This window comes from Seriola lalandi, unplaced genomic scaffold (assembly GCF_002814215.2).
Source record: "Seriola lalandi dorsalis isolate HSWRI2012SDOR001 ecotype SW California unplaced genomic scaffold, Sedor1 jcf7180002054630, whole genome shotgun sequence".
In the NCBI taxonomy this organism is placed as follows: Eukaryota; Metazoa; Chordata; class Actinopteri; order Carangiformes; family Carangidae; genus Seriola; species Seriola lalandi.
In genome coordinates, this window is record NW_019525183.1 from 926,412 (window position 1) to 940,691 (window position 14,280).

Consider the following 14,280-nt stretch of genomic DNA (forward strand, 5'->3'; position numbering starts at 1 on the left):
TTTAACATCTTATTTTTTTTTTTTAAGATTAGCTTTTGGTAAATCAGTTATATTGGACAGTAAATAGTTGAGAGAAAAGGAAAAATGGGAGGAAAATAAGGGGATGACATGCAACAAAGGTCCAAGGCAATTATATTATAATCAAAAGCCAAGTGCGCCACCAGAACAACCCTACTTGTTTCAGTTTTCATGCCAAAAACTGAAAACTTAGTAAGCCTCCGAAACAGCAATTACCCCATCAAGTAACTTGCTGTATAAACTTGCTTCAATCCAAAAATGTTAACCTTCCAAAAGGCACATCTATCTTCCTGTCTCTCTCACTCTTAGCCCACCTCTTGTCTATGGAGCTCAGCCAGTTTCTCCTGGTCTTCAGTGGAGGTGGCGCTCTGGTTCTGCTGGTTGTTGAGGAGTTCCTCCACCTCCTGCCGGTGGGTGGACCTCAGCTCCTCCAGCGCTCGCCGCTTTTCCGCCTCAAACTGGGCCTGAGCCTGGCTGAACGCCCGCAGCTTCTCCTCAAAATCCCGACGCATCTCCTCCACCTAGTGAAACCACGAAACATTTTCTATTCTGTTTGAACCGTTCATATGTCATTGCCAAGCTAATCTCTACCTGTGCCGGGCTAAATGCTCACAGCATCTCTTCGAAATCCCTCTGTAACAATTAAGAAAAGAAAGTACTTCTACCTCATGCTGTCAGGATACGTATATTGGTTTCTCTCAAAACAAATACTTGCAGCTTCTCTACGCCTCTACATGTGCGAACGGCAGCAACTTGTCCGTGTTTGCTGTTGCATCAAATAATCTGGCAGACGGGTTGAAAAAATATATATAAAAATGCAGCGTGAGATGTGATGTTACGTGATGCTAGCAGACTTGCTCAGGTTGGTAAAGAGGCTGTCTCTTTAGTCAAGCCGGGACTAGACAGTATGAAGGCAGTGGCAGTGAGGAAGACGAGGGACTAAGACCAACGCTGACACAGACCAATCCCAACATAGGAGGGAAGTGATGATGAACTGAGCTCAGTCAGCCACCAGTTCATCCCAGCTAATTAGACCTTAGGTTTTCATTTATGCCCACTGCCATCAGACTCCACAGAAGCAGGCGAATATGACAGTGTGTCATGGTATGATATGGTATGTGACATGGCATGGCATGATAAAACATGATATATTTCATGACATTAGATTAAATTTGATTGTAACTTTATATAACATCTGCAAACGGTCTTTATTGGATTACGACATAGCTGTTTGATCGGAGACATCTTACTGTGTTAAGAGGGAGTGAACACCTTCACTCCGCCGGGCGAACATGGTGCAAATAAGCAACCCGCAGCTTTCTCCAACAGTTGAGGCAACTCTGTGCAAAGCAGCAAAGCTTAATGTGTGTGTTTACCTGTTGTCACGGAAGCAAGGGTCATACAAAAGAGGAATCTGGTTGACGGTGCACCTCTCCTGTTTCTGAGCGACGTGACACTGTTGGGTTTCGCTGCTCTACTGGCTAGTGGCACTTATAAACGGTACAATATGTCAGAGTGGTCATGTGGACATCCACAGTGCTGGATACAAACAACGAATAACAATGCAATACAAGTACCCACTCTGGAGACAAAGCTCCATTTTATTTTATTACTAGTAGAAGCCTGATATTTTTGCCCTGCCTATTGTTAGAGTTGATGATCATGTTTTATCAGAATTAAATTGGGTCCATGGGGTCATGTGATTATATATGTGTGTGTGTGTGTGTGTGTGTGTGTGTGTGTGTGTGTGTGTGTGTGTGTGTGTGTGTGGTTGTAAGTAAAGCCTTACCTCTCTGCTCATAGAAACCACTCTCTGTGTGTGTTGTGCCTCAGTGCAGAGCTGGGAGTCCTCCATTCTCTGTCTGTACATCTCAAACTCTGCTAAAGCCTGACAGGAAGAAAATATTACAGCAACTGAACTACATGATTTTACATCATATTAAAACACTGAAATTTCATATAATTATTTGTATGTATATATATATATTATATCACAAGATTATTAGATGCTTCATGAAAGGCTGCTGCGGAACTGTGACGCAAAATAACATGAAGACGTAAGAAAGAAAATGTGTTTAAAACAAACAAAGCCTCACTAAACACAGCTGAACTAAATGAAGCCCCGTGGTGCCCAGCAGCAGTGAATGACCTGTCTTTTCATGTGTTCGTGGAGTTCAACAGATTCTTCCAGACTGGCCAGCCGCCGCCTCAGGTCCGCCTCGTCCGCCATCTTGCTCTTGTACTGCATGATCTTGTCCCTAGTTTCCGTCACAATGTGTTGGACCTGAGCGGGAGAGCAAAGCAAAACAGGCAACATCCTGAATGCTGCAGAAATGATTTCAAACTCGAATATTTTTTTTATGTCACACATTATAAAAAGTAGTGCTCCGCTGCAACATGTAGAGGTTTGTGAAAACCTACACACAGAGTAGGTGGAAATAAGAGCTAAAGGGAAAAAAATGTGGAAATAAATAAAACTAGGAGCCAGCAAAACACTGCTGCCTCCAAGAAATGTTTCTTGGCAGGGGAGAGGAGTCCCACTTTGAAAATTTAACACTTGAAAGCAACACTAATTTAATCAACAACTTAGACCACGGTACACTAAAGCTTCTCTCTGAAAGCAATATCAATGAAATTAACAACATTTAAACCGGATTCACATCGGCTTCGGTCTTATCCTTAAACGAACTCATCACAGGTTTTAATCTCAGAAGAGATTTATTCTACTGTACATTAGATTAAAGGCATTAAGAGCATGTAATTGCAGTATTGGTGGGTGGGTCCGTTGTTGACTGGTTCCCATCAAGACCAATTACACTGAATCGTCTGATCCTCCTCAAATAAACCGCTCTCTCTGCCATGATGCACTCACACTAGAGTGAATGAAGTGGACAAGCAGGAGAAGCTTCTCCAAGTCAAATTAGCTGCTGTGGGATCTTGTGCATAGCAGCAGCCATGTGGTGGTTATTCAAGGTAATAAGCAGTAATATGAAACACTTTGGTATTGTGCATCACTCTGGAGATGGAGCATATACATACAGGTGACAGATGAAAGGAAAACGCTGAACAAATGAGAAACATATCGATTGCAGGTGCCTCTATACGGGGTACAAGCAACCACTGGTGTGGGGGTTTGACGGGTAGGAAAATGATGCGAGTCATATGATACGGCCTTCACGGTCTCTAGATTCAACCCTAATTGACACCTTTGGGAGATTTTGGAGTGAAGCGTTCCCCTCCACCGGCATCTTCAAAACACCAAATGAGGGGAACATCTTTGGGAAGAACGGTGCTCATCCCTCCAGCACAGAATCTAAAAACCTTGACAAGCTATGCAAAGAAGCACCGAAGCTGATCTGGAGCCTTACTAACACACTTTATGCCGGGTTTCCTTTCACTTGGCAGCCCTCTGTACCTGCCACTTTCAGACTGCAGCAAAGGGAGTTAATCTGCTGAAAGCGAAGGGCTTCACACCTGCAAACTGTTGCAGGTAACAGATGCTTGTAAGACATTAAGTCTTCTTAACTCTGCCTAAATGGAATCACTTGATTTTTTGAACAGCCGAGAGTGAAAAGAGAAACAGACAAGCAGCATGAATATGAGAAGTTTGTGTGAATATGCCCTGTGCACGTTGCAGCAGTTTAACACTAAAATGTATCTTCTATCTCATGACAACTCATTTGTATCTAGTGAGAGGACCTTTTCAATTTGTAAAGATGATAGATAGTGACCTTATTCATCTGCTCCTGTGCTTTATATAATCGATGTTTGGTGCTTTGTGATGTCCGTACCTCGTCCTCGTGGGCTTCTTTCAGAGACTCGATTTCTTCTTCATGTTCGTCGTTCTTGGTGTTGAGGGCATAAATTACCTGGAGACAGGAAGAGAATTAGACAGCAGGCTGAAGACGGGGAAAAAGACGCTCTTATTAACTGTTTCGATATGAGATCAATAGCTCTACAATGAACAGTACAGCTCTGAGATGCATTCAACAACAGAATCAATACCAATAACTTCAGGAAAGTAGAGAAATAGATTTGGACTCTGATTAAAAACGACATTATCCACAGACAGAGTTGTGTATTCATAGCAGCTGCTCTAAAATATATTCACCTCCTTTTTCCAGACTGTTTTGTGTCAGTCTCAACAATCTGTTTCTTTAGCAACAGGTGTTTATACTCTAAAGGAAGCTAAGAAAAGTAGGGATATCTGTGAAAAGCCTGACTTGACAAACTGATCCAGGATTACATCATAAGCAAAGACAACAGTTGACGGCAAAGATGATAGAGAGAAAGCCAAGCAGCGCACACCTAACATAAATTATGCAACAAAAAAGACAAAAGCACCTCCGCCAATAAAAAGATCTTCATCCATCCTGCATAGCATAGCACTTCTCTGTAGTGTCCTACACAGCCAGGTGTTTGTGTCTGTTTCCTCCGTCAAGTTTCATCTTCTGTCGTGTCTCAGTCAACACAAAAATTTACTTTCAGTCCCACATGGCTCTCAGTGGTCACCTGTAAGCCCTCTGCTGCCTGTGGCTCCTCCACACACCAACCTAAGTGAATCTCACCTTGTCAGTCATGCTTGCTCTCTCTCCCGGGATTATGAGTAAGTTTTATGTAAGTGCTGGAGGTAAATGATACGTTGGAGCTTTAAAAAAAAAAAGAAAAAAAAAAAATCAGCTGCAGCAAATTGAAGTCCCCAGTGAGCAGCTAATATTCAGTCATGGTCAGCTAAATTACCACCCTGCCGGCATCAGAGCCAGAAGCTCCACATTTTTTTCCACTTACAGGTGAGGTGAAAAGTTTGCATACATACATACATACAGCATGTAATGGGCAGATACATGGTAATTATCCACCATAGGGCATATCGACACAGTCATTTAATTACGACTGACATTTAAAGACCACTTGGTTCAACATCCAGGTAATAATCACAGCAGTGAATTTTCTGGTTATTGAAAGTTTCGCTGTACTTGACTTGGCAGGAAATACTGCACATAAACCACGGCTGTAATAAGAATAACATTTACCTAGTGAGAAAATTTCATGGCATTTTGGCATTTTAGGTGACACGATGTGAAACACTTGACTTTGCATAGATGCCTCTTCATCTAATTTCAGGGAACTCCACAGTGCTCCGACATCTGTTTGGCCAACTCATGCTCCTCCTCATCACCTCTTCAGCTTCCTGCTTCAGACTCTTTGTCTTAATCTCAACATGTTTATGTCTGTTGATGAACATTTCTGATATGTATGATATGATAATTCAGTATTTTTGTGTCCCAGCTTCCAGGCAGACTGTGTCTTGGTGCATGGTGTACACTTCTGTTATCCGAATTTTCAGTTTGAGCATCAGTTTGATCATTTCATGTGTTATTTTGCAGACAATTGTCATATTGTAGTATATTACAGTGATATTTGGAAACATCTTGGGCTGCCTCCTAAATGTCAGGCTGTAAACTTTTACAAACTGAGTCTTGCCAGAAATGAACAAACTACAAAAGTAACTGTGATGGAAACAGAGCCAGCGATGGTACAACAGCTTCCTCTGCCGTTTGTTCTCCCATAAATATACAAATGTGGATAAAGGTGCAAACTTTCAGGTGGTTCTCTCATCGCTGCCCACTTAAACACCTCCGCACACTGGGCTAATCAGTGTGCAAAGTGGGTGTTATTATCACACTGTCTGATTTATAAAGTTACATCAGATCCATTGTTGGAAAGAGGTGTTCGGTCACTGTTACATGTAGAAGCCGCCCTATCAAGGATCACAAGTCAATCGACCTATCAGAGCTCAAAACACTAAAGATAGTTTGCTATTGCAGCACAGATTCTGAGGTCACGGTTAAGTTGATCCTCAAAAAGCAAAAGACTACGAAAAAACCAAAAGTTAATTCACCCTGCTATTGAGTGCTGTCTGATATCCTGTAATTTGAACATAGCAGTGAAAGTGTTGCAACATAACAGAGACCATGGGTGTATTAACCACTGCGTCACTGCTGTTACCTCGACAGCATGTCGGCGTTTGAAAGAAGTCGGAGAAAGGTGGGTTCGAGTGCGAGCCTTTGATTCCCAGCAGTAAGTCAGCCATGGAAATGTTACTTTAATTATACATGATTATTTTAATGACACTGGCATGCCTTCTGCTTTTCATCTCTCTCTCTCTCACTCTCCTCTGCCTTTGCTCTCATCCTTTTATCTCTCCCTCTTTTTGTTCTTTATCTTCTTCTCTCTCTCCTCTCCCCTTTCTTCTTTGTCTCTCCATCTCCCAGGAATAAAGATACCTTGCATCACTACTTGCGTCTGCAGCCCAACATGAAAGCTTGTTTCTCATAAACAATCTTTCACAAAAATGGTTCTGTTACAGAATACATTCGGCAATAACATATTTATCTGTTGTTGCAGGTTTGGACTTATCAATCAATTCAACAGTTCTCACACAGTTTTGAAGGACCTGAATATCACAACCCTCAAAGACACATGTTCTTTCAGAGTAGTGCTGAAATAATTAGTCAGTTAATCAGTTACTGAAGCTGGGAGAAAATAGAATTAACATTTCTGATGATCAATAAACCGTTTCAGTCATTTATGGAGCAAAACATGTCAAATGGTCTTCTGTTCCAGCTTCTCAAATATGATGGAGCAGATGGAAACATTGTGGATAAAGGTGATGTTGCTTTTTGCCCTTTAAAAATGTGTAAATGTAAATTGCAAAAAAAGAATAGGTCAATGCAAAATGCTGCTGCGCAGAAACATCAACATAATCACTGAGGGAACAGAGGCGCCACAAATGGTCCACAAACGCAGTCGAGCAGTGGGCTGTGTGAGCTGCATTTAAACTGATCCGAATGAATTAAGGGTCAGATATGGTCTAGTTCATAGTTCACACATTACAGTCCACGCTCATGATTACAGGCTGTACGGAGGAAAAGCGACAGCACTAATCAACACTTCACTGCCAAGTTACAAAGATACTGTGTATGGGGTTGTTATTTCAATTATAATTGGGATATTTTCCCATTCGCCGCTCCTACATCTGATTTGACAGACATGATACAATTTGACTGTGTGTTTATTTTACAGTCTGAAGCTCAGCCGATTCTGATTTTCATCCTGGGATCTGATGGTTTTCAGATTTGAGAGTTTCAATGTCCCATGGTCTCCAAGGCGTATAAACCCTGACATTAATGATATGCTAAAAGAAGCCCTGAAAACCTATTATTATTTTGATTTTTTTGAGATTTCAATAACCACGTTTACAACTTAAATCCACAACTTTATGCACATTGTCATCTGAAGGGTTGAGCAAAGACAGTTTAGCTGTTGTAGACGACTGCATGGAAGCAGAGTGTGACATTAATGAGCACATTAAACTTTAAACGCGAGTTGATTTCAGTGTGTAAAGATGTAAACATGGTGTGAAATCCATTGCTTCCACTGCGCTGGAGCTGAATCTGTTTTTACAGACTTTATTGGCATCTGTCAAACAGACAGGTGCAGCCTGACGGGCCATGACAAGCCGATTAACATTCTCAGCAGCAGAGAACTGAGAGCATCCAGCAATGATGCATATGGCACAATACACACAGGTAAATACATCAACAATATACATAGATTTCTTTATACTGAGCATGTGCCACAACATTTGTTTTCCGTGTAATCTTCCTCTCGTTTTTATCAATTCATCTCTTAACCCATGAGCAAACACATGAAAGTGAAGTAGTGCGTGCACATGCCCATGCCTGTATATGGCAAGTTCTACAATAAAAGAAAATCGAGAGGAGTGACAGCAGGTAGCAGCTTCTCTCTCTCCTCCCTCTTCTTTGCATGTGGGAGGTTTTCACAGGTAGTTTTCAGGCCCGAGGCTCCGATCAAACCAAGCCTAAAGGCGACACAACCGCCTGCAGCTACAGAGTTCAGTCATTCGGTGCTGGAAAAAAACAGCAGTAAGATATCCTGAATCCTCCTTTTGTGCAGCACGGTCCCTGCTGCTACTCATGTCTTTCTATCAGCTTGTGTGGAGGGAAAATTACCTTGTGCTTCCTCGTAAATATACCAGCTCCACAAGCTGCTTCTTTTCAACCGACCCACAGAAGCTTCAGGAGGCGAGCACAGAAAAACTACCTCCTGTGGTTGTGTGAATGATGATAAATAATGAATAATGCCTTCTCTAAGCCTCTTGGACAAAGATCAGCGCCAATACTGACCTGAATAAACAGATTGGACGCTGAAAATGAGGTGATTAATGTTATATATGGTCTCTTTGTCAATATCATAAAACTCTGTGACTTTGCTGTGCGTCACTGAGGTCTGCAGCCTTGGCCTCATGTTACCTCACATAAAAATGATTTCAGTGAGTTTCATTTAAAAAACGATTTTCTTCTCTTCAACCATTTATGGTCTGTTCAAACATGCTGTTACAATATGTTTTATGGTATAATTATTCTTGTGTATTCTTATCCAAAGCTATGCAGTGGAGTCCTTTTTTCCCCAAGCTTTAGTTTTAATGCATTCTATTTTAGTTTTCTCCTTTTAAATTGACAGTGACAGTCCCAAGCAAAGCAGATGCAGCTGTATAATCATATATGTTAAAATGGACCACTGTTGTCTTAATATCAACATTCAGAATTATGATATCAGGCAAAACTAGTCACCAGAATGAAGCTTTTCTTCAAAATTGCTTAAATTAATCTTTTAAATGATGATTTTTTTTTACCAGAATATAAAAAATATATAAGAAAGATTAAGTTTATTGCATCATTTTATTCCTGTCAGAGTGAAGGAAAATTTAGATCATTATGGTTCACTAAAACACACCCGACGAATCTCATTAAAAGGTATCATTAGAGATAATTCAACTTCAGTTCCTCCGAACCGGCGGAGCACTGATCGATCCTACATGTGCTGTATAATCAATCAAACTCCACTATATCTATCATTACAGAAGTGGACAAATGGCTGGGTAACATTAAAATGTCATCAGTTATCAGCCAGGTTTATAATCAGAGGCCTTTTATAACGACAGTGTCAAATATAGAGCTGCTCAGCGCAGAGCGAAGGAGAACCAATGGTGGAAATGACAATAGGGCGACTCTGAGGCTAAAGGACATTTCTACAGTTGATCACTATTGACTGAACCACAGAATAAAGGTCGCTAATGTCTGGAGAAGAACAACTCCCATATTTGTCTCTAACAAAACTCCATTGCTCTGCTCTCATCATTTTCAGAGGATTAGCATCATATTCACTAATTAAAGGATTAATGAAAGCCTGATTCTCCGAGGTGCTGTATTCTTAACAGGATCCCACGACATGTGAGTTTTTAGTCCACAGTTTTCCTTCACCAGACACGACATGAAGTGGCAACACACACTCTGTTACCAATTAGCTGAAGCACATAGTGTGTTTTCTTTGTCCTCCCTGTCATGGTGTGAAAGCACTTTGCATCTGTTCCTTCTTTCGTTCTTGTGCTGCTCCGATGCTCCAAGGACACTCAGCACACACACTTTCCGCCCTGAGCATCACCACACGACATCACGACTGAGTCACAGACACAGCAGGCAAGAACGAAGGCACGCTGAAGAGAAAATATAGTTTTCTGTGATATTCAGATAAGAGCAGGTCACAAAGTTAAAGCAAAACATCTTTTTGTTCCACTTTGCTCTGGAAACACTGGATCTACTCTCTCTTCATACTGAATGCACAAAAGGAAACTGATATTTATACGCTGCATTACACTCAACAGCACAGACTTTAAGGCCTCAATCTGTGTTCGTGTGTGTATTTGTGTTCTCATAAACCTTTAAAGAGTGCTCTGACATTTTCGGAGATGTAAGGGTCCACAAGCCGGGCAAGACCCGCTGGGTAGCACCCACGGTCTACTCAGGGACATACTGATGTCTCAGAGTTCAAATCTAATATTTGCTGCTCTCAAATTGGTTTAATGGAAGGTTATTAGGCAAATACTGTTACACAACAGCGCTCTGTTTTTTCCTTCCTGTATGTGCTGGTGTTGTTGTTGCACTGCTGCAAGCTCTTTTAGTCTTCTCCCAAGGGATGCAGACTAACAAATCAACTCTTAAAAGACTTACCTATTCCTTTTGATAGTACTAAATCATCCTGATAATGTGTGCTGTCAGTTATGTCATCCTCATTGACATTTTCAATACTTTCTCATCATTTATTCAGGAGTGTGATGGCCATGCCGTGCACACAGTGGAAACTTAAGAGGCAGAAATCAATTCTATGATCTTTTGAGTGACCTTTTGACCTCTTGTCAGTGTTTCACCATTGCAGTCCAGCTGTGAAGCCACTACAATAACTACAGCCAGGCATTCAAGCTGACCTGGGAAGTCAGTCAACATGTAGGGCAAGCTCCAGATTTGAGTACTTTCTTCTCCTCCATCTGATGTGCTCTTCAACAAACAATAGCTCCACCAGGTGAGTGTAAAATAGCTGAGGAGATGACTCAAGGCCCTTACACAGGAACAGCCAGGTGTCAAGATGAGGAATTGCTCCATCTCTCCTCGGGGATGACGGCAGCTCTGAAGAAGTTATATTTTTCTCTTAGTTTTAATATATTTAGAATATGTTTTGTGCTATTGAACCAGCACTGCATTGACTCTTCAACATGATGTAACCGTATGAAAGGCGAAACCCAGGGTGTCTTATTTAAATCGCTGCTACAGACTACTCAACAGATCACATGTGATCAGAACAGAGCAGTCTACTGTATCACCATGACGATAAGTATGTCTGATCATAGACCAAGGACAAGTACCTCATCAAGTTTCTTTGTCATTTAGATGCAGCAGAGAAATAAAAGCTTTGAAACTCAGCCCTTTAATTATATTCTACTGGTATGAATAAAACAGGCGCCTCTAGTTTCTCTTGGGAGTATGGGTTAAAACGCTTTTTGTTCAGTTGTAACCATTCGTTAATCAATCAATTAGTTAAGCAGAAAATTCCTTTGGATCGTTGTTCAAGTAATTTTCAAGCTAAAATGTCAAACATTCTCTGATTCCATTTTATTCATTGCGAAGATTTGCTGATTTTCTTTGTCTTATATGACAGTAAACTGCACATCTTTGGGTTTTGGATGTTGGTTTGGACAGAACAAGTGATATGAAGACATCATTATTGCTTCTGGGAAACTGCAATGGGCATTTCACCTTTTTTGGGCATGTTATGGACAAATTAAGTAAAACAATCTTTAAATAGTTGGAATAGTATTGGAATAGTAACTTCTGCCCACCATCCATTTTAATTTTGAAGCGTTTGATTTTCGTTATCTCTAATGTGTAACGTGCTTTTAAGGGCTTCTTCTGAAAGTCTCCAAAACAAGAAAGGTTCCCACAACTAGAAAATGTCCTACTTTCCTGTTTTACCTGAAAGCCCTGCTGCATTACAGGTATTGAAGGAAACAATGAGACACCTGCATGACTTCAACAACGGAGCGCACAGTGCGAAATTGAAAGAAATGCTCGCACATCACTGTTCACAGAGGTGGAGTGACTGCAGCTTCACAGAGAACCTGGATTTAGTTCATGCAAGAATCATCACCCAAACATAGTGCGGCGATATCTGATTCACTCATTTGAAAAGAAAATGTTTTCCACAGAGGAGTAACAATGCACCATGCTGAGCCTGACTAGTAAACAAATAGCGGTAGCCTGCAGATACTGAGACAGAAGCAAAACCAAGAGGCATAAATCTGCCATAACACTTTCAATTTTTAAAAAGCAAAGACAGCTGGACACAGAAAACCAGCAAGTGCTCTTTGCCGTTAAGGAGGTTTGAGAATACAACAGCAGAAATGCAGTAATATACAATGTTATTCCTGAAATAACTTGAGAAATCCATTTTAAGTGCATTTTCTAGAGCAGGGATGTCTGTGACTTCCTAAGACAGGGACCTGACCTTGACCCCCACTGTACCTTTTACACTACATTGTCTGCACTACTACACTTTCATTATCAATTAAATGACCAGTTCAGAACTCAAATATACTCAGTCTACAATGATATAAAACAGTACCAGAGGATGTTTGAGCTTCCACTAACAACCTGTACCAACCATACGCTACAGGTTGATACTATTCACGTCACACTCTCTAAAGACCTGTCAGTCCATTTGTAATTTGTAATTAGTGATAAGTGAGTTGAATCTTGTGTTTACGTGTATTGATTGTGGCCTCCTTCCATCCATCCATGGATCCTCTCCCAGCATGCACTGGGCAAGACATATCCTGGAACAGGTTATCAGGTGTAACACACAGAGACAGACAAACACAGTGTTATTCACACCAGTGCAGGCAATTTGCAGCTCACCTAACCTACATGTCTTTGGTAAACATGAGGAGACCCAGCTTGGATCCAAACACATTCCCGGGACTGACTTCAAAGAGTTAAATCTGTTATTTGTGGACCTTAATTCCACCACTGTTGTCCTGCCAATCTCTCCACCACTGCGAATCATTTTAATCAAGCACTGAAACACAATTTAATCCTGCATACCCACATTTTCAATCTATTTGCAATTCTGTGGATATTTGTCCAGCTTATCTGACTGTACACAGTGCCTAATTCTGCCTTGGAATAGTATCACCATGCCTGTTATGTAAAATTTTCTGTCCTTTACCCCTGCCTCCGTCTCCCCATGTACTGAATGGTTGAACAAACTGTTTTATTTACATTTTATCCACCCATCCACTGAGACAAAAGCCTAGATGCTGAAAACGTAGCTGCCACCTTAAATCTTCCACCAATGAAACGACACATAGTATCCCTGCATGCTACACTGGTTTCAGGTGGACTACAAAGAAAGAAGCAGCCCTGCCAAACCCCTGCATCCCTCCAAGATTACATAACTTCCCCAGCCCTTGGTGGCAATGGCAGCCCCACCATGACAAAAAAAAAACACACATGCACAGATTAAATAATAGAGTAAATTCACAGCATCACATTCCTCTTGGCATTTGGAAACCTCTTCAGCTATCAGTGTAATCACTCATGAAATACACCACTGTCAGTTTTTGGGGGTTTTTTTTACGGGCAGAGTACAGTGTACTACAAGCCTGCAGAGAGTAGTAAGATTACAGGAGGATACAACTCTTTCTAGGTCTTGTTTTGAATTCACCTCATCAAAACTGCTGATACATAACTACCACTGTCCATCAGCAACAGAAAAAAATAACCCTCCTTGGGTGTTTAATGGTGACCTATGAACCATGCAAGGAGCATAACTGTAAAGTATCATCAAAACATGCTCCAAAATACCAGCACATGTTACATTGCACATGTTTGGTGCTAATGTACAGACAGTACATGTAAAAAAAAAAACAAAAAAAACGGCATAATAGCACCACATCCGTCCCCATCAGCGTGTTTACAAATGACACCCCATCCCACATCAGCACCAACACATCTCTACAGTACTACTCCACATCCACATCCCAACCTGCTCTAAATGACTTCACCACTACACCCTCCGTCATTCATTCACATCCACACACCTTGGTCAGTTGTGCTATCTTCTTGCTCATCTTCAAATGCAGGTCTTGAGTGTATTCCAGCGTTAAACTCCCGTCGTAAAACATGCTGGACGTTGGAGAGGGGGTATATTTGGTGTTGCTAGTCGAGGTGTTGTACGGAGGCTGCCAGCCTGTACCCGTCGCCATTTTCACCGGGAATAAACCCAAACACGACGCTTTAAACTCAAATAAAATGGAGCAGGAGCTGCTACGCGTTATATCCGCCCATTGTTGTGTTTGTGGTTAATCTTCGGTTTAACTGAGGGAGAAAGACGGGGAGCAGGGACAGCGGGGCGCGAGACCGTCCCGTCGCACGCAGAAGCAGCGGGCACGAGCGGTCGGACTGATGAGAGAGGCGGGGACGCGCGCCAGATGCTCTGTTGCTTTACGTTTTAACGCAGCGCTCTTTGACGGCGCTTCTGTGCCTGGTGATGTGTTAAATTACAGACAGAAAACATCTGACATGTTGATGAAGAGCAGCCTAAAGTGAAGCAGGTCTTCAGTCCGGAGACGCACCAGCCTCACAAACTGCATGATAAAACCTTCAAGGCTGTCGGAAATACGGACGTTTGAGCACGAATATCTAACTAAGTAAACACAGCTGAGAGACTCACATAAGATCATGTCTTCAAGAACAACTTACCCAAGTACTATACTTAAGTGCAATTTTAGCCAGCCTACTTGTATTTTACTTTAGCATTTCCATTGTGTGCTACTTTATTCTACTC

General features: G+C 41.5%; 1 protein-coding gene across 3 annotated transcripts in view; it reads right to left on the reverse strand.

Moving 5' to 3' along the window:
• LOC111665283 (protein FAM184A-like) overlaps window positions 1–13,850 on the reverse strand; it is a 43,773-nt gene extending 29,923 nt beyond the window's left edge. For 2 of the 3 annotated variants that reach the window (XM_087177708.1, XM_023420221.2), the window contains exons 1-5: window positions 13,535–13,850; window positions 3,810–3,887; window positions 2,168–2,302; window positions 1,808–1,906; window positions 333–539 (exon numbers count right to left, since the gene is read on the reverse strand). In XM_087177708.1, the coding sequence (XP_087033834.1) occupies window positions 333–539; window positions 1,808–1,906; window positions 2,168–2,302; window positions 3,810–3,887; window positions 13,535–13,699 (684 nt within the window). In that variant the 5' untranslated portion in view covers window positions 13,700–13,850. The remainder of the gene's footprint in view (window positions 1–332; window positions 540–1,807; window positions 1,907–2,167; window positions 2,303–3,809; window positions 3,888–13,534) is intronic. The other variant, XM_087177707.1, reaches the window with a different exon arrangement.
• Window positions 13,851–14,280: the final 430 nt, after the last annotated feature.